The following is a 20,449-nucleotide window of genomic DNA, read 5'->3' on the forward strand; positions in this document are numbered from 1 at the left end:
GATTAATATTCTTATTTGTGATGACTGATGAGGCGTTGGTTATGATTATGTAGAACACTTCCAGGGATGACTGTAACTACCTCAATTGCATCATTGGCTGTGCCTGACTCAAGCGAGTACATAGTAGATGATCTATTTCTTCGCGGTGAGTCGGTTAAAGTGGGGGGAATTACCGGCGTATATAATCGGGACTGACTCTTCTATCTTTCGAAAAAAAAGACTCCAATCAGCCATGGCTCTCAAGTTCGTCACGCTTGATGTTTTCACTTCTCAGCCATACAAGGGCAATCCCTTGGGCGTTGTCTTTCTGGATGCTTCGGTCCCAGTGAACCAGAGCCAGAAACAAGCCATCACGCAGGAGTTCAACCTCTCGGAAACTATCTTCGTGCACCCGGCCAATAGCGTGGAAAAGCACAAGCGCACCATTGACATTTTTACGACTATCTGCGAGATTCCGTTCGCAGGCCACCCGACTATCGGCGCAGCTTCGTGGTTCCTGTGCCATGCTGAGAGCGGCGTGACCACCCTGGGAACCAAGTCCGGCGACATCCCGATTTCCATCTCGGATGCTGCAAGCAAAGCCGTGTCTGCACAGATTGCACACAACACGCGCATCCACGCGTCCCGACTCAAGCTGAACGACCTGCTGCGCCTGCACCCGACTGTGGCGCCGTTCTTCCCAAATCCCGAGACCACGTTCCCGATCTTCTCCATCGTGAACGGCATGAGCCAGCTCTTCATTGAACTACCCTCTCTTGCGGCTTTGTCTGTGGTGACTACTGCTACGGGAGGCGAGCTGTTCGACTCTTCGGAGAAAGGGAACTACCTCGACGCCGGGTGGACGTCTGGTCTTATCTGTGTTTACTTCTTTGTTCGTGATGTGGAGGACGACGTCACCAAGCAAAAAGTCATTCGTACCCGCATGATGCTGGAGAATCTGGAGGATGCGGCGACGGGTAGCTCGGCGAGTGGTCTCGCAGCATACTTGACCCTTACGGAGGGCCAGGCGGGCCAGAAGCATAGGTATCACTGTGTGCAGGGAGTGGAGATGGGACGGCGCAGTGATATTGGGGTTGATGTTACGCTGAACAGTGAGAAGCAGATTGAAGAGGTGGTGCTTAAGGGGACTGCGGTCCGGGTATCGGAGGGGACTATCACGGTGCCTGAAGCTTGATGTGGTAAATGAGATTACTATTTGACAGATGTTTTACTGCGACCTATTCTGAACAGCATTATCGGAAGACATGACGTGCTTGAGCGGGTTGGAGAGATGTATATCTTGCTCAAAGCTTCCCCTGCTGGACCAATTCCCTCAGAACTTTGATAGTGCCTTCAACCGCCATCTGACTCATTTTCTTCTCCTTGTCATGAAGTGCTGCCAGTTCCTCCTTTGAGACACCAGGATGCCTCCATTCGAAGATGTAGGTCATGTATAAATCGCCGCCCGCGCCTTCACTAACCACGTTGCTGACTCGGCTTCCATCCGGCTGCGCGAATTCCACGCGACAGTCTTCAAAGGCCGTGACAGTTTCCTGGACTTTCTGCTGGGTTTCGCGGAAAAGCACTTCGCGCACAGTAACGGGGTTTCCAGTGGCTGGATCGTCCGATTCACTCACGACCTTGGTGGATTGAATAGCGGCCGGGACAAATGTTTCAGCAGACCGGATCTTGAGGCGTAGTCCGGCCCAGATCTGCTTGCGCGTGAGGGCTGGGGAGGCCCCGGAGGGGTTGATCGGGGCAGTGAAAGCGACGTTGTTGGCGGAAGACATTGTGTTTGGTTGAAAATCGATAGTTATTCTTGCGATATACGCTGTCAAATGTGGACTCTTCACGCGTTCAAATACGTTTGTCGCCCCGCGATGTTGACTTGAAAGATTACGAGACTCGGAGTGGCGTGGAGGCCGGGTGTGGAGCTTACAAACCTCGGCGGACGATGACGCCGAGCATTGGACATTTCATCATCTAGCGGGTGGGTGGGGCATAGTGGAGCTGGGCTATCGCTTCCTTTCTTTCGGCAACATCATTCGTCCTTTTTCCGATACATGATATCCGTCCTCACCGTGTACTTAACACCCTGAAAGACATCGTCGCCGGCATGGAACAAGTTGCGCTGCTGGAAAATGAGGAGCGATCCTGTCTTGGGAAAGACTCGCACGGCATCTTTCGCGGAGAATCCGTCCATGAATGATGTTGCTCCGCCAAGGAGTTTCTTGTTCCAGGAAGAAGAAGAATCCCTGCCCTCACCTGGTCCTTCGATTGCACCGTCTCCAATCTCCGTCAAATCAATTCCCCCATCCTGGGCAAACAATCCATTCTTCTTAGCAGCTTCAAGGTGTGGCCCCAATTCCTCCATATCCTGCTCCCCTTCACCATTTAGGTACAGATGAATCGTGTAAAACGATCTCTGCAACCCATCAGGCGTAACGTAGCTCGCATCCCAGTGCGGACGGAAATAGTCCCCGCCCTCGTACCTCAAGAAGCGAATGCGCTCGTTCAACCCGCTAAGCTGGTATACCTCATTGCGTTTTGCAGGTCCTAGACCCGTAATGTGGGGTTGGCTGTCGATATCGACGATGCCACACTCGCGCAAGAACGGCATCAGACGGTCCAGCAATCGCGTCGCCATCTCGGGCGAGTCCCAGATGATGCGACCGCCCTTGCGCGTATCGATGGACATGACTTGGCGTCCATTTCCAGCATTAATCATTGCCTGCTCCCATGTCGCTGCAGATGTGGGGTTATCGGGGGCTGTGGAAGCTTCTGCTAGACGAAGAAGCTCTTTGCATTCGGATTCGGTCATGAAGTTGTCCACGATGGCAGCAAAATGACCTTTGTACGCGGGGATCGGCGGTGTGGTGGCCATAAAGTCGACCTGGCGGAGCGATGCATTTGGCGGTTCTCCCCGTAAAAAGTGGTCTGGGATGACCGAGGAAGTCATTGTGCTGGTGTTGTAGATACTGGATAGTGTGAGACGCCAGAGTATCGAATATTGCAGAGAAGTGGCTGAAGGGAGAAGGTTGCGGGGGTGACTCACGTGTTTGTTTATCAGGCAACGACGAGGCTGAGACCGGACGAGGCTGAGACCGGCTATATTACTACGTGATCTTGTTCGACATGGTATATCTGCCTGTACGTACCATAATGGGCCACCGAATGGTAATGGTTCAATAATTATACAGACTTAGCATCGTGAGTGTTCACTTTTGCAGCTAAAAAAAAGAGACCAAGAAACTAGGTATTTCACATGAATGGCTCCATGCAAGCTCGACGTGAGACCAGTATTGTTGGAAATGATCAGATCTTTTGCTTAATAACTCAATCCGAAAAGATTCAATTAAGTCAATATTGCTACATACAGATAGGGCGTTGGGCACAGGGTCCATGGCCACCTAACCATCTTAGGCTCAGAGTAACACGACGCGGTCATACTCATGTCGAACTAAAATTAACCGGGCCTGCTCCGTGGCCTTGCGAATCGACTTTGAGGTTTGAGGCAGCAGTTCCAGTGTCTGTAGCAGAATTGACCGAAGATCCTGACAGATCCCTTGTTCGAGATTGCTGCTATCCACGTCACGTTCAATCCCTTTCCACAGCAGCTGCACTCCCGCCACGACGTGGTGAGGATAAGGGTCAATGGCAACGAGAGGAAATGTGCGGTTGTCGCCTTGTGCTTCTCCATGTCGCCGTGCTATGGTGAATTGATTGCTCAGTCCAAATTTCAGGCAGTTCATTAGACTGCCCTCCGCTTCGGACCTCATACTGGTCATGCGATCCAGGATATCAAGGCGTCTTGCAGTTTCAAGGGCGTCGATCATTAATAGAATGCACAGATTATGATGCAGCATGAGTACATCTGAGAGTTTTGGGGTTTAATTAGTCTCACCAGTTACTATTTGGGGGAATCCAAGAACTTACACCAGCGAAGCTTGGTATGCTGACCCAAAAATTGGAGACGTCGTTCACACATTGCCAACAGAGGTCGATATGTAAATTTGAACTGATTGATCGTGTCGACCGCACAGGTATATGCATGTTGCACAGTCTTCTCCGCATGACCTTCCCGCAAAGCCTCCTTGAGAATGGCCCCAACCTTCCACAGACGGAGTTTGAATGCTTGCGCAGCTGCGATGATTTGATTTGCAGTCTCTTCTGTAACCATGACTCCTTGCGAACGCCAGTTCTCCGATTGGTCGTGAAAAATGTCGGTACATGTTTTGACCATTTTCCAAGATGCTTCCAACTCCCACCCTAAGAGTCCAGACGAAAGCTGGGGTTTCGTGTTGAGTGTAAGAGATGATGATGTTTCAAAGGTAAGGGCGGCCCAGTATATCATGTTTTCCATGGTCATGAAGTCTGTTCGCATTCGATCGGGAGTAGAAATCACCGCTGACTGGTCGGACAGAAGCGAGACTTTGGAACCATTGAACTCCAGGCTTCTTTGCCGAGCGCGGAGATATTGAACTTGCTGTAAAGCGGCCTGAACGCAAACCTGAGCTGGAATGCCATTTTCCTCTTCGTCCTCTGATATACCGACAGGTACCGGTACCATAGAAAACAGATACAAACTCAACATCGATCGATAGCAGGGTCGATTCATCGCTTTGGGTAAGTCCCTCCGCAAACCGCGCCAGAGACTATGGATTAGCTGGGTCTGTGCCTCTTTGTGAGAAGATGAGTCAAATGTAAGAGGCAGCCATCGAGCAGAAAACGTTTTTATGGCTTGATTTAAAGTGTGGTCAATTTGCCGCTCTTTTTCAATCTCTGCCTGTGTGAGACGCTGGCTGTCCGGCCCTTGTGAGCCTCGAGCCTCCAAATCGATCATCAATTGGTCGAATTGCCGGCAGAGAGAGGAAATGCTAACAGCCAACGAGAGAGTGGGTTGTTCCTTAGGACTGTCTTCTAAGCACCCGCGCTCGCCAAAGCTAGAATCTCTTGGGTTAGCTCCTTCAGCGTAGGAGGAAGGTCCTGATTGACTTACGCGAATGGGCAACTGTAGTTCCCCAACCACGACCCAAACACAGCCTCAAAGCCATCTTCGTACATTGTTTGCAGCCAATCCCCTGCATCTGTGCTCAACATTGGCATTTGCATGGATGCCGGAGAAGTTTCATGGAAGCCATGGCTATTCGCTTGCTGGTCAGATCTGAGGGGTGGTGTAATTAGTGACTGCGTATTCAAGCCCAACGAAATAATTACCTGGAATCAGAGATATGGATTGGGCTTGGCTGCTTCGGGCTCAAGCTGAGACCAATCACTTGGCCAGCCGAGTGAATTGAGGGGGGCGATGACACTTCATTCCAACGATCCGATGGGTCTTCTGAGCCGGAGGGGACTCTTCTCAGCCACTAACCAGTTCTCCACATTAGATCCCACAATATGCAATAAGCTGATAGCCAAGAGCTTACATCAAAACTGCAATGTCGACCACGGCTTGCACACCGGGTGCAGGTAGCTAGACCCCTAGCAGACCGGCGCAAGGCATCGCACGCCACGCGAGACTTGCGACAGGCATCACAACTAGAAAACTGTTTTCGGCGGTACCTCCTATCGGTGTGCATTGCGGTAAGGCTTTCAATAGAGGAAGACGTTGTCTGGATGAAGATTTGGGGCCAGGATCGAACATCATTGTGGGTCGGGTCCACCCCCGCACGGAGAATCAATCTCCTTCGATCGCTCTGGACCATACTAACATTGTTAGGAGAAAAATCTGGGGAAGGAGCGGGGCCTGTGAAACTCAGGCCCTTTATTTCGGGTTGCCTGGCCAGGATGAGCAAACACGAATAACTACTTGTCAAGTGCATCTGACATCGGAGACTGTTCTTCCGCGTTTCTCGGATCCGGGTCTTACAAATGAACAGGGGTTCTCCGCAGTTTTACTTGATGGAGAATACAGGGGCGATCATTGGGCCATGATTCACACGAAGCTTTGAATCCACTACGGTCATCAATATGTACCGGACGGAAGCTCTGACTCCGTTGTTATAAAACCAGATTCACCCCTCAATCGCGCCAACTATGCTGGCTGTCCCACGTTTCATCAACGCCAGAGCTCAAAAACGACATAATGGCGCGATTCGGAGGCCTTCGAGGCTCCAAGCTTCACCTGGCCGTGTGGGCGGAAGCCTGGTTTGGTATAATGATCTTCGGCTTCAACCAAACATCGGCTGGAGGTGTGCTCGCCGACGTTACTTTCAATAAACAATTCCCCCGAATGGATACCTTGACGACATCAGGATCGTTGCAGGCATACAATGCGAAGATCCAAGGTAAGCTCGCTCAACCTCCCCCCCCTTCCCCATTCAAATGAGATATGAAAAGCTAACCCTAAACAGGTACCGTCGTCGCTATGTATACACTCTTCGGCGTGTTCGGAGCTTTGGGTTGTACTTTTCTCGGAGATAAATTAGGTCGTCGTAAGACCATCTTCATTGCTAGTATTGTTCAAGCCATTGGGGCGATTCTACAAGCCTCTTCCTTTGCTTTTGCACAGTTCATTATTGGCCGCATTTTCTTGGGGCTCGGAACCGCGGGAATGGTTGCTACTATATCCGTCTGGCAGTCTGAGGTTTCGAAGGCTGAAAACCGCGGTGAACATGTCTCTGCTTTTGGAATTTTCTGTTCGTCTGGTATGGTGTTGGCTTTATTCCTTGCATTTGGAATGGGCTACACGCAGCCAAATTCGGTATCCTGGCGTTTCCCCCTCATTTTTACTGTGCTACCGTCAATCTTGGTCTGTTGCGGTATCTTTAAGCTACCAGAGAGTCCGCGATGGCTAAGCAAGCAGGGTCGCTGGGAAGAAACACGAGAGATCCTTGGGCTTCTATACGATGACGACCCACACGGAGACATTGTTAACAAAGAGGTTCAGGATGTTCAAATCTCCCTTGAACGTGCTAGCAAAGGCAAAGGCAACCTTGGCGCCATGTTCAAGATGGGACCGCAGCGGACATTCCACCGTGTGATCATCGCAGCAGTTGCCCAAATTATGCTCCAAATGAGCGGTATCAACGCGATTGTCTACTACGCCCCATCTATTTATGAGAATCAGCTACAATTTAGCGGGAAGATATCTAGTGTTCTAGCGGCTTCGTCCCAGCTTGCCCTAGTCATCGGGTCCTTCTGCTGTGCCTATACGGTTGACAGATTTGGCCGACGCAAGTTAATGCTATTTAGCGCTTCTGCGATGAGCATTTGCTTCGCCTGCATTGCTGGTCTTACTTCGAACCCAGATAACAAGCCCGCTCTAAAAGCCGCAGTCTTCTTCGTTTTCCTATACTGCTTTGTCTACGTTTTGGGATTCCTAGGGATTCCATTCCTCTACGCTAGTGAGGTGGCACCCACGCACCTGCGGGCTTCTGTGTGTGGATTATCAACCGCCATTTCTTGGCTATTCAATTTCCTCGTTGCCGAAGTGACCCCAACGGCCTTTACCAATCTTGGTTGGAAATACTTTTTAGTCTTCTTCTGCCTCAATGCCGCATTCGTGCCAATTATTTATGTCTTCTTTCCCGAAACCTCGCAACGATCACTGGAAGAGATTGATCAAATCTTCGAATCTTCGACCTCTATCTTCGATTCGGTTTCGGTGGCTAAGAAATTACCCAAGCTTCATCTCGCCGAACATCTGCAACAGGAAAAGGAGGCTGATGTTGCAGTTGCTGAAGCCTCTCACGTCGAGGAAGTCGTGTAGTTACCGTGAGTGGGAGTTGATTATGTCCTGAGAGAGGGAGTGATTGCAGTTCTGCGGGGCTTCTTATGTATTTGTCTGACGGAAGGCTTGTGTTGACCGTTCTTACTATTAATTCAATTCAATAATGGTCTTGCCTGGAGTTTCTTCTTGACGGTTTAGTCGCCGATGGCTTTTTGTTGAACACATAAAGCACAAGCTCTCCGCTATAGTTAGTTCGTCACCTGATTTAAAAGACCGAGCGGGATTCAAGTGAAGATCTGCACCGGTTCCGAATGTGAGTGGGACTATCGGATCCGATACTTTCAACCAATCAAGGGTTCTACTCGCGGGCACGGCACTGATTAATCATCCATCGGATCCGTGACCATCGCCGAGTTGTCCATTGCTCCATTTAAGCCAATAATTCGCGAATTGGCTCAAAATTTGTTGTTCCCATAAGAGAACGCTGGCGCTAATTTGCTGCTCCAAACTCAGTACATAATACTAAGCTTTGCCCTACCTTTCTAACGGTTGGCAATAGACTTTTCCTCTCAAACCACCATGGAACCCTTTCGGGCACCTCGAGGGTCTGTTGTGATCTTAGGAGCTGGAACACAAGGTAGACGATTGGCCTATATGGTAAGTGAATGATTGAGAGAATTATTGCTCCTAAGACTAATACCGGCCATCTACTAGTGGTCAAGTAAAGGTGAAACTGTTCATCTTGTAGATCTGAAAGAAGTGCAGCTTCACGAAGGATTGGAATATGTGCAGCAACTTCGCTCTAACACTTCCAATCATGAGGGAAGCTGGGGAAATGTCAAAATATCCACACCTGATTCTCTCAAGTCCACGCTGCAAGATGCATGGCTGGTGGTTGAGGTATGTTTTGATTTCAAAAAACAGCAAATCGGGCGATTTAACTTATCATATGGTAATAGTGTGTGCCAGAAAATCTGGCTCTGAAGCAGAAGGTCATTGCTCAGCTTGATGAACTTGCTCCTGAGGACACAGTCATTGCGTCGAATTCCAGCAGCTACGGGGTCTCAGAGATCATAGAAGGGATGAGCTTGAAAAATAGCAAAAGGGTTCTGAGCGCACATTGCTGTTAGTAATAACCTCGTTCTACCGCTTCTGGCCGGAAATTACTGACTTGATATTATGAAATGACCAGACTGGCCACCAGAGACATCAGGTATGCTTCTCGCCCGCTTTGAAATAACGACAAAAACAAGCCTTTGACTTTGAATTAAAACATTAGCGATTGAAATCATGGGCCACAAAGATACAGACCCATCACTTATCACTCTTCTGTTAGAGCAGTCTAAGCTGCATGGATTTTCGCCATTTCACGTCAGAAAAAGCTCTATCGGCTACCTTTACAACAGGATCTGGGCAGCCATCAAAAGAGAAACTCTGCTTACCCTTTCCGAAGGGATCAGCACTCCACAAGAGATTGATGCCATTTTCAAGGACGTCTTGAAGACGCCAAAAGGACCTTGTCAGCTGATGGATGTGGTTGGCCTTGATGTCGTGTTGGATATCGAGAATCATTATGCCGATTCGCGAGCTGGCATTCCCTCTGAACCGCGAGAGTATCTTCAGAAGATGATCCATGATGGCCATTTGGGGATCAAAAGTGGCCAAGGATTCTACAATTATGATGCAACGCAAGAGAAGAACATTGGTCTTTGAATGTATTATATGCTTGACCTATCTGTAATCAAGATCCATTGCCTCGTGTCTACTGCAAAAGTTCTTGGTTGAATCATAACTTAATCATGAACGGCCTGCATCCTAGGTACCTAAAACACGCAAGTCTCGTCCATCGAGATCAGAAGCAAAGCACATCAGCTGTGGAGCATCCAGGGAATTCAGGTGAAGTGGGCATGCATATAAGCAGGAAATTATGCACATACTCCATGAAGCTTGATTTCAGCAATATTCGACTTACATATAATTTCTTAGGGTGGCAGTTAGTTTCTCGAGTCTGCGAGAAATGTGGGAGATTCCGTTGCCAAGGCACTTTGATGCGAAAGTGAAATTGTCGAAGCTAAAGTGAACTAGTTTTTTTGGTCAATCTGCCGGTTTTTATATGCGTAGTATTGCTCACCAGGTAACCAACACTTTCATCTGGAGTCATATGGGCTGAAGTTCACGAAGAAGGTCGTCTCCTCACAGGACAGTAAAATCAGAGACGACGCCACGAGAAAGTGTATACAGAACAGCAAGAACTTTTAAAGAAGAGTAGTGACGTCGCGAGGAAGAACAACATGTGCGTATGAATTCAGTAGAAAGGCATTCTCGAACCACTCTACCTATACTTTTCGATGGCCTACACAAGCTCCTCTTCGTTGGCCTCGAAGTCCAGTAAGACAATCGACGCGTGGCGGTCCAGCGAGCGCGACCAACAAACTCCGCCCGAGCAAAAAAAAAAAAATAAAAAGACAAAAAAAAAAACCAGGTGTAGGTATTCTTTGCGGCGGAACAGGAGGATAATTGGTAGCTGTTGATGGAATCACTGCTCTTTGAAGACAGACTCTTCGCTTCGCTTCATACTACGGAGGAAATGGAGGAAACTGTTCGCCGACAGCTTGTTGGCTCCGAACGTACTCGGAACAAGCTCGATGACTTCGGCCGAAACCCATGTTCCGTCATATTGAACAGCTGCACAGCGGCCTAAAGCTACGAAAGACACTTGGTTTTTGGTCAGTAGTTTTAGATTAAATTAAGAACTGAATTTCCATCCAACACAGCAGGATTTAATAGTTCGCAGATTTGTCCCAGAAAATGCCGCGCCGGGAGGACTGAATTCAGCAGGCGGTAAATGGTGAGGTCTACCCTACCGCCTTATTTCAAGGGGTTCGGCCGATGGAACTGCGTTCACCTGGCGCCGAAATATCAAGCCAGATTGCCTTGGGGTCAAATCGACGGTTTTGACTGATCAATTTTGTGCTTGGTAGATTATCCAAATTGTCAACATATTGGACTGCATCGCGATGGCCCGTCAAGGGGTCACCCTTCCGTTGCTTCGAGGCACTACCACCTTCCAGTCCGCCCTGGAGCAGGAGGAAGACATGCTCCTTGACCTAGATTACCCTGAGCAACGGATAGATTTCTTTGTGTCCCTTTACAGCAACCGTGCAGATATCGTGGATATTGCGTCATATCACCTTGGCCTAGCTCCCTCTGACACCTGTGAGCTCGGCGAGGTGAATGAATGGATACACGGCAGTTTCAATGTCTGTATTCCACTATATGTCAGCAGACGAAATCAGCACCCGGAAAAGCGTGCTCTCATTAGGTTCCCCTTACCCTATAAGATAGGAGAGTCGAAGAATCCGGGCAATTTGGACGAAAAACTTCGGTGTGAAGCTGCAACTTTCATTTGGATACAAGAACATTGTCCAGAGATCTCGATCCCTCAGCTGTGGGGATTTGGTCTTGTTGGTGGTCAGAGTGTATGTGAGGCTAACTTTTCGTATCCACGAGCGCTATCCCGAGACTAATGTAAGATTCGTGTAGTTTACGAAACCTGAGCATGCCCCTCTGAAAATCGGAATCGGCTGGTATCTCAAACGATGCATATCTTGGCTCTTAGGATATACCCTCCCTTGTTACTACGTTCGCCATCACCGTCCAGTTATGCTGGAATATGGATATTTAGTCATGGACTACGTGGGCACCGCTGGGGTGCAAATGCTATCTGAGACCTGGGATGAATCTCGTCATCACCAAGAAAAAAGAACCAACCTCTTTAGAGGTCTATCTCGGATCATGCTCTCTTTGAGCCGGATACCACTGCCTCGCATAGGGTCGTGGACACTGGACTCGGACGGGATCTTGCGACTTTCCAACCGTCCTCTAACTCTTCGACTTCATCAATTGGAAAATGGACGAATTCCGACCAACATAACTCGAAGCTTAACTTATTCAACAACGGATGCATACTATCTTGATCTTTTGTCTTGTCATGATAGCCGCATACGATATCAACCGAACTCCCTGAGTGATGAAGACGATGGCCGGGCCCAGATGGCACGAGTGACTATTATGCGAGCGCTTCTACCACATTTCGCTAAGTAAGAGCTTCGCCAAGGGCCTTTCCTATACAGACTCACAGATCTCCATCCAAGCAATATATTCGTTGACAGTCACTGGAATGTTAAATGGGTGATTGATCTCGAGTGGGCTTGTTCACTGCCGGCGGAAACCTTACATCCTCCATATTGGTTGACAGGTCGCTCTTTGGATGACCTGACAGGCGAGCACCTCGACGCCTTCAAGCAGGCTCACGGGGAGTTTGTGGATATTTTTGAGGAAGAGGAGAAATTATTACCTCCTATAAACCAATCTCATTCATACAGAACAAATCTTATGAGGGGAGGTTGGCAAATTGGCAACTTCTGGTACTTCCAGGCCTTGGACAGTCCGAAAGGGCTATTTAATCTTTTCCATCAGCATATTCATCCCATTTTTGTGTCTGCTCATAATGTTAGCTCGGAGCTCTCGCAAGCTGTGTCAGATTATTGGGCTGCGGACGCGGAGGAAGTGATAGCCACCAAGCTCCGAGATAAGGAGGATTATGAAAAGATGCTTTGTAGGCGTTTTGACGACGCTGCTGAAGGTACTTGAAGACTAGAATTTGAATATTAGACTGGACTTTTGTTTTTGAAATATTGAGATTGTTCGGACCGGTGCTATCCTGAACTCTGGAGACGCTGATAATATTTCATTATATACGAGCTAATATATAGAGCACGCATTTCATACCGATTAGCAGAGCCATTAGGGGGATTTCTGCAGGATACAGAGATACCCAGCCGTCGCTCACTACTCGAGTTTTAGTCTTCGTTTTTGTTTGGCACGCTTTGCACAATGAAAAGAGTGCAATCTTGAGTGAGCAAGAGATGAACAAGATACATCTAATTCAGCTTTGGAGAATCGGCTTCGTACTCCTTCCTTGACTTTAACGGAGTTAACAGACCATATATAGAATCCACTATGCCTCGTGAGGATGATGCCGAAAAGAAGAAGGCTGCGGCACAGGCGGCAGCCAGAGCAGCCGAGGAGAAGAAAAAGCGCGAGGATCGGGCAGCTGTAACGAAAGGGCTCTCAGATCAAACCACAATGAGACAACTATCGTCTTCAGGATATGAGGCCAAGTCTCGAAGACAGAAATAGCAGAGGATGTGACTGTCTTGACATAGCCATTGCTGTTGCGTCACTACATGAATCGAATGCCCGCCATTACCCATATATTTACCTGTGAGCACAGTAGGTGGAAAAAGTCCGAGACTTGACCTTGAGTGGGATTCCAGTAGGTCGATTGTTCTGGGGAGAAGTCGCGGGGTATTGAAAGTTGGCAAGTAATCTTTCTTCAGGTCCATCCAAACACGATATAGAAACAGCCCGATGACGTGAGATTCGATTCTACGAACCTACTCGATGTGTGGTCTCTCGCATGATGTTCACACATCGAAAAGGACTAAATATGTCATATAAAGTGTATCAAATAGCCGACTGAAGTGGCGCTATGAAGTGCCTGCCATTCTTTCGCGCATGTTGTTATTATCGAAGAAACGAAATCAAATTCACTTGCTCAGCTATAGAGGACTTGATCCATGACAAGAGGCCCTTGTTTAGGTACATGGATGAACTACCAGAGAACAGCCCCGACAAACCGTTGTACCCGCTGTTTCGAGAGGCTATCGTAAAGAGAGTCGCCGCCCGACGTTTCAGTCTGATCATCTTCGACTCCGGCTCCGGATATGAAAATCGTCCTTAGTGAAAGCTACCGGGGCGGCGAAGACGTAGAACCAAGCTGAAGGCAGAGACAGAAATCTTGAGCCAAAAAAAAACCGGATCACTGGGATGCGACTGAGACCGAAGTTGAGAAATTATGGTTGACCCGATGGCCATCGAGGGTGGTTGTTGCTTTCCAACTTATCAATCCGTTTCTCTAGTCTCCAGGTCTTCGGGGTCATCAGCTTAGTTTTGGAGTAATGGTGCTGAGTACATACCCTGAACTGTAGGAGTAGAATGGCGATACCCAGGAAGATCGAGCTCAGCGCGAGCCTTTCCACATCATCCATCTCGGAGTTGTAGCTGGGTGAGGAATGAAGGGAGAAGGCTGGAATCAGAGCAAGAGGGTATCAGGTGCGAAGAGCGAGACTGTGTCGAGGTGCCGGTATCTTGAACGTAGATGTTCGGTAAGCAACGCTGCGAAGGAGGTGTTCGGGGCTCCAGGCCGATTCGTGCCAATAGCAACACCTACTTGGGCACCCTACTCTGGTTCTGGGATCAACAACATCGATGTACAGATATGATCTAGTAGTCGACCTAGAATGGAATAGTGTCTAGGGTGTAGTAATTGATTTTGCTTGGTAGAAAGATAGGTACATGGTGACCAAGTACCAGCTCTAGCTAACTAACCCTGTTGTGGAAATATGAGTTGTAAGAATGATATATTTACTATGACGTTTTGGGGTGAGCCGGCCGCTTGTGTGGGCTGTCCTCTCGACCACTACCTAGGTAGTCCCATCAGATCACACCTCGCGCATGATACAAATCTAGCCTCCTAATTTTGAACTCCGGAAACAGCAAAAGTCCTCGCTAGCTAAGACCACCTCAGCCATCAGTCATTTTAACCAAATTCTGGACACGCGCAGACAAACAATCATACAAAATGAATATCCGACATGCGACGAGACGATTCACCAGACCTAGTTCCATCCTTTGTGGACCCCAGCCAAAGCCTCACGTCTCGCAGAATATGCCTCCAATATATTAGGTTTAATTTTCTCAACTCTCTCAACTCCAGATCAGGTTTCCTTCTCACTGAGCTGCAAACATATCTACGCTTGCTTCAATAATTTTTTGGCGGCCCGTGGGATACGGTTTTCTCATCTTGTGCCACGTGAAACACCTTTAGCACTCTGTTCCGAGGGCATTCTCAGTCAAAAATTAAGAACAGAACTACTCCACCAACTTGAGAATAGCCGCTGGAAATATTGCCATTGCTGCCAGAAGCTACACCCACACTCAAAATGGCACGTTTCACGCTATATATGGCCGTTTCCTCGAAGTCCATACTTACGTCAGCGTGAACTACCCCATAGGCGACATTGCTGTATGCCTTATGCTGGCGAGGTCGATATTTGCCCTTGCTTCAGCATTGAATTTCATGATTTACATCACTTGATTGATATGGTGAAGTCAGGGAAAGACTGGCTACCGGACTGTCGAGAATTTCATGACCATGATATGTTCCGCGTTCTGAGATTTAGTGACGTCCATAAGGGCATCGGGCATGATTGTGCCTTCATTCAGCATCCTCTCGCCAAAGTTCAAACCACGACGACACTTTATATCTATGAGCCCACCCAGTCTCTACGTGTGATGACTTCTTATGTAATACATACATCAAAAGATATTTCGTCGCAATTCTTGCAAATTTAAAGATTCTCGCACACAAGGACATCGGGAACTGGCTCAGGAAGCTTTTTGACGAGGCTGGCTCAGCTTTTGCGGGTTGGCACAAAAACAGCTACTTTCTGATATCTGCAGTTCATCCTGAAATGCCCAAAGATCACAATGAACCGATTTCCCCGGAAATAGTTGTCACACGGAACCTGGGAGATGGTAAATTACCTGACAAAGAATGGAATGCCAACATTCATTTCTAACGTTGCGTGTTTGGAATAGTTCTTTCTTTTGATCGCTACTTTCATATTGAAACCATTCGTAATTCTTTTTCTGGATGATTGGTTTTGCTTCTTCGATCTTGGGACTTTCAACAAATGACTTTGCTCTAGGAATTCAATCTTGCTACGGATGTTATCAGTTCGAAGTGCTATATACAAATCTTGTCTTTCGCGCGCCTCCTGCCTTTTCTTCACACTTGAAGAGGAATAGACCAGTTTTGTGTCTCACCATTGACAGTAACATTCTGTTCGGGACAAACCCGACTAACCAATTGCTTTAAAATGCACTACAGCGATAGATGCCGTTAGTTAAAAAAGCTCGGTAAACCCACGGCGCAGAAGACTCACCTCAGAGCTAACGCAGTTTAAATCATACAGAATCTCTTGGGCGGGCCAGATAGAATGCAGCTCGTCTAGATTGCACATGGTCAGAGTGGCAGTCAGGTTATTTGGCGACAGCGTCCCTGGCAGCACGTCCGAGATGTCTGTCTCTGATAGCAGTTTTGAGATTATTGTATCTGGGTCCCATGTTGCATTGTATCCATGTTTGTCCTGTATGTATCCCGAAGCCTTGGCCATAGACAATAGGTCGAGGTTCCAACTTCCTAGGTCATTTATTCCATCAATAGACGGATATGTCTCTTCTGGTTTCTTCCCCCCGGTTTTCATGTAGATGTAAGCTCTTTGTCCCTCGGTTACTCGGACAATGTCGCTATATATGGTCATGTTGTATGGCCATTTCCCTGTAGGAAGAGGCAAGGAAATATTAACGATGAAGATGTCTTGCATGGACCAGAGGATGCTGATAGCCGTGGCATAGAATGCGTTCATCACAAAGTTGTCTAGCTTCACGTTGACCTGTGCGGTGGCTCCTGAAGAGTATATCCCGCTTTGAAGGACTTCCGCGGCACCCGTGTTATTGTAAGCGTAGTACACGTAGTTACTAGGGTCATTGAGGGTTGGCGTATTGATAACTCCGATGCCCCAGTTCCGAATGGCTTTCAATAGAATCATGGATGAGTTGGTGATAGTACTTTCGAGGCTAGCCAGTGTCTTGATTTCGGCTTGAATCCTAAATAGATCACGTTAAAAATACATCAATAGGAGAAAAATCTACAAGGATAGGGTAAATTGGAAAAAGGGTCCTTACACCTGAGCGGCGGTGGCTAACATGCCGTTAGCTGCGCCAATTCCCATGCTAGATAGCCCACCAATTCCCCATAATGCTGTAGCACCTTCTCCAATTGCAGCCTCAGCTGCTGAGCCAGCAGCTGCTAGTCCAGCAGCGGCAGCAAAAGGCCCCATCACAGAGGCCAAGACAGTAAGGAAACCCACAAAAATAGATCCAATCCATGTATTAGACTATGTCAGTTAGCATGTCAATGGTCAATCCTATATATTTAATGGTCTATCCATACCGGTGGGAGCTGAGTAGGCGTAAAAGTAGTTATGAAGTTTGTGCTTTGCATGGCGAAAGCAGTTTGAGCCTGGCGAATCGCGTCGAGAACTTGACCAATCCAGTCATGAAAGTTTTGAATGGCATAGAGGACGAAATAATACTGAGGGTTGATCCCGTCACCACCTAGACATTGCTCCTGGCTTAGACTGATGTGGCAAGGCTCATCACTAGAATTTATTAACATCATAGTCCAGGGTTGAGATTGTTTCGGGGAGCTGATATCCCGTACATTTCACATTCATACTCATAAATACCTGAAGCCTTGCCCGCTACAAAGTTTCCAAAGTCTTGCGTATAGTCCGCGGGAATCTCCATTGCACTACATTTACCATATTATCAATTAGCAGTCGAAATTCAGAAAGAGGAAAATGCTTCAACTCACAGGAAGCCAAGAATCTCGCGCATATGGTACTCCTTCCACGTGGTTAAATTCTTCCCTTCATTCGTGCAAAGCAAGCCGTAGTCCGTAGGCTGAGGCGAGGCCGATGAACTAGTTACGGAAGCGGACCTGCTTGGAAGTATGTTGCTACTTGCAGTAGAACCAGAGCGTGTACGACCTGCCTCTCTGCCCGGCAGGGCATATGCCGCAGCGACTGGAATTTCCTTTTAGATATGTACAGTCTTCGAGGAAATGGGAGCCATTAAGCACGGAATAACAAGGAAGCGTACCAAAAAGTGTCAATATGAATTGATTGCACCGCATCATTTAGTGAATACAATGATCAAGATGTTACGATCTGAGCCGAAAACAGGCAAGTGGTAAACAGAGCTGTCAAATATTATCTAAATTTGCTAGGGAAACCCGTTCCCTTTTATAATACCTAAGCCAAATCTGCCTGATCTCGCCATCTCTATGGAACATGATAAATACGTAGGAATTGAGCTACACTATGCCATCAGGATTTCTAGTGGAGTTAACAGTGCCCGAAGGTGTGTAGTGGAATTCGGGGCCAAAAAAAAGCCCCCGTGAGATGCCAATCACAAGAGCGACCAACATCAACCGGGCAACGCAGGATTGCGCCTCTCTCCGTTTCGTATCGGAGAATTGTCTTGGGTTCAGAATTTTTGGTAATTCTTCGCCAACAGCACCTTAAGTACCAGTTGTTAAGGGTGAGCAAGGGGGCGGCGGCTTTCATGATTCTAGGGCCGATCGCTACCTGAGGCCGCCCATGATACATGGGAGGAAAAGGGGAAGGCCATAGTGACGCGAGAGCGACGCGTAAGTGAGTGAAAACTAAGATCGCTGCGTTAGGTTCAGTATGGCTTTGCAGCCTCTCATTCCAGGCTAGAATGTAAATGCACTTGACTTTTCTGTGAATCTAGTATTCCGTAAAAAATATACCCTTGATAGAGACAATTATACTTTCAATCTCTTGCTTGTCGGATCGCAGTTTTCACACACAATTGATCTTGAATCCAATCCAGGCGATCCCAGAACCGCAGGCAACGTCTTCGAGAAAGAAAAGGGTCACCTGCATAATTTCATAGAAAGTCCTTACTTGAAGACCATTCAAGCACTAACTACTATCGGCAAATTTTACATTGTAAGTCAGGATTCTCTGTCATGGGTATTGCGAATAAATGACAAAGAAATAGACAAGGGGAGGGGATGCTACAGGTTGGCTGCACCATGGAATAGCAAGTCGGTTACTTCTCGATACGGGAGTGAACCTCGATCCGTCCGGATTCGAAGAGAACAGAATGATGTCTCGTCGTGAAACTCTACTAAGGCGGTAGATTTATTGGGATTTATACTGTGATGATAAGTAGGCCTCACCCTATACTGGGCGGGTTTGCTCGATGCTAGTATATATACTTGTTTTTAGCTTTTTTAACTGTCGATTTTCTAACCTTTTTAGGATTCGCAAGAAGCCGTGGAAACTCCCGAACCCAAGAGCCCACATGTGCCCACCATAGAAAATGATGTCCATAAGCATCCACGGCATTTACAAATAGCCATGATTAGCGCTTGTCAGATACAAGAGAAGATGATACTTTCACTTCAAGTCACCACCAAACACTCCCGCAGAGAGTACGACTCAATAAAGAACATTGAAGGTGGTCCCCTAAACTTCTCCTGAATGCGAATCAACGTCCCGCTTTTTCAAGACTTGTCTCCTTGCCTTCACATCATGGTTTTGCGACCTCTCAAACGAACTTTGGATCGGCCGTCTAAACAAGACTCCTCAACCTTGCACCCTTCACATGGTTTATCATACCGCGAGGATCTTACGCAGAGCGGTTCATGAAGAAGACCTCACACTTGACGCAAGACCTCCAAACAAAACCACAAATTGAGCCCTTGATTTTTCCCAGGAATCGGCACGGGCAATATGTCTCGTAATTCAAAAGTGCAAACAAGCCTCTGACAGTTTTGAGCGGAGTCATATTTCGGCAACACATTGCACCTTATCAGCAGCTCTAGTTCTGTTGGGCGAGATTGAAAAATTAAAAACTCAATCTTTATGTTACGGCGCTTGATGAACTAACCAAATCATGGATTCCAACAGAACACATTGGCAGAAGCGTTCGTGAGCGCGCCGATGGCCTCTGCATCGAAAACGTGCGACTTGGAGTTGATTGATTGCTGTTCTTCTTTCGGATCCTTCGGAGATTGCGTTGTTGTTGCGGTGGATGGTGTAGCCATATCCCATGCGGCAGGTTCCATTGTTGTATCCCAAACCGTGTGTGTAGGCGACAAGGTCGCGGTGCGGTAGGGTGCGCAGCCATTGAAGAAGGCGTGTCGCCCCTCTAGCTTGGTTTTCCCTTTCGTTGAATCCATCCTACACCCTAGTGAGTAGTGTGGCAGGGCTAGTATCGGTCGTGGGATGTACGGGTATCGGAGAAAATGGAATGAGGATATAAAGGCTATCTACATGTTCTGAAATAACAGACAGTTCATCTATGCAAGCTCATCTTAGCTTCACCCGGAGGCTACTAGTCACCGACCCTGCGTAGAAGGGTGAGCTCTTCGTCGGTGTTCTACCTACTTATCTACTCTACGTACACAAAGCCTCCCTGACTTGCACACAAAACAGAAGAGTTCAACCATCCACAAAACAATCATCTCACCAATCAAAACAGGCACCATATACTCGAAGCCAAGCAGACCCCCAACCAGCGTTCTTGCTTTCCTCTCACAGGTCCTCAAGCTCGGTACCGTCCCCCTCGGTAGCTTGGTTCCCCCGCTCGAGGTCAGCAAGAATTGTATTTCGGGCCCTCTCACGTTCAAGAGCTTGTCGAATTTGGTTTTGCAGGTGGGCAACTTGTTGGTTGAGCTCGACCTCGCGCTGACCCTCGCAGGTCTGGCATGGTCCTGGCCCGTTCCACCACTTCCACAACCTAAGAGCAATGTCCGCCACGGAAATGACGCAGGTGATGGCGGTGAAGATGACAGTGATATGTTCGAATGCTCCCCAAGCCATTTTGATCGTACAGTGTATAATAGGGTGAGGGGTCGACAGGCGTTGGTGATTGGGGAAGAAAAGAGAAAAGAGAAACATGAGAAGCCTGGGAAAGCACCAATATTTACAATCGAAGCGAAGCTACTAAAAGGGAAAGAGCAATTAGCCATAGCAGGCAATTCTGGGGAAACGTGTTGTCAATGGCAACAAA

The 20,449-nt window shown here is 47.8% G+C and overlaps 6 protein-coding genes across 6 annotated transcripts; 2 read left to right on the plus strand and 4 right to left on the minus strand.

The window, feature by feature from the left end:
• Nucleotides 1-232: 232 nt before the first annotated feature.
• On the plus strand, nt 233-1,174 carry PFLUO_LOCUS3623 (uncharacterized protein; the record flags this gene model as incomplete). The annotated part of the gene is made up of 1 exon (XM_073780890.1): nt 233-1,174. The coding sequence occupies one exon, from the start codon at nt 233-235 to the stop codon at nt 1,172-1,174; it is 942 nt and encodes a 313-aa protein (XP_073637699.1).
• Nucleotides 1,175-1,283: 109 nt separating this feature from the next.
• PFLUO_LOCUS3624 (uncharacterized protein) lies at nt 1,284-1,769 on the minus strand (the record flags this gene model as incomplete). The annotated part of the gene is made up of 1 exon (XM_073780891.1): nt 1,284-1,769. One exon carries the CDS (start codon nt 1,767-1,769, stop codon nt 1,284-1,286), a length of 486 nt encoding a protein of 161 aa, XP_073637700.1.
• A 251-nt stretch (nt 1,770-2,020) lies between these two features.
• On the minus strand, nt 2,021-2,938 carry PFLUO_LOCUS3625 (uncharacterized protein; the record flags this gene model as incomplete). Its single annotated transcript, XM_073780892.1, has 1 exon — nt 2,021-2,938. The coding sequence occupies one exon, from the start codon at nt 2,936-2,938 to the stop codon at nt 2,021-2,023; it is 918 nt and encodes a 305-aa protein (XP_073637701.1).
• A 466-nt stretch (nt 2,939-3,404) lies between these two features.
• PFLUO_LOCUS3626 (uncharacterized protein) lies at nt 3,405-4,549 on the minus strand (the record flags this gene model as incomplete). Its single annotated transcript, XM_073780893.1, has 2 exons — nt 3,405-3,853; nt 3,916-4,549. The coding sequence occupies 2 exons, from the start codon at nt 4,547-4,549 to the stop codon at nt 3,405-3,407; spliced, it is 1,083 nt and encodes a 360-aa protein (XP_073637702.1).
• Nucleotides 4,550-6,064: 1,515 nt separating this feature from the next.
• Nucleotides 6,065-7,690, plus strand: PFLUO_LOCUS3627 (uncharacterized protein; the record flags this gene model as incomplete). The annotated part of the gene is made up of 2 exons (XM_073780894.1): nt 6,065-6,266; nt 6,333-7,690. The coding sequence occupies 2 exons, from the start codon at nt 6,065-6,067 to the stop codon at nt 7,688-7,690; spliced, it is 1,560 nt and encodes a 519-aa protein (XP_073637703.1).
• Nucleotides 7,691-19,328: 11,638 nt separating this feature from the next.
• Nucleotides 19,329-19,502, minus strand: PFLUO_LOCUS3628 (uncharacterized protein; the record flags this gene model as incomplete). The annotated part of the gene is made up of 1 exon (XM_073780895.1): nt 19,329-19,502. The coding sequence occupies one exon, from the start codon at nt 19,500-19,502 to the stop codon at nt 19,329-19,331; it is 174 nt and encodes a 57-aa protein (XP_073637704.1).
• Between the last annotated feature and the right edge of the window lie 947 nt (nt 19,503-20,449).

Source organism: Penicillium psychrofluorescens (genome assembly GCF_964197705.1).
Source record: "Penicillium psychrofluorescens genome assembly, chromosome: 2".
NCBI classification, from domain to species: Eukaryota; Fungi; Ascomycota; class Eurotiomycetes; order Eurotiales; family Aspergillaceae; genus Penicillium; species Penicillium psychrofluorescens.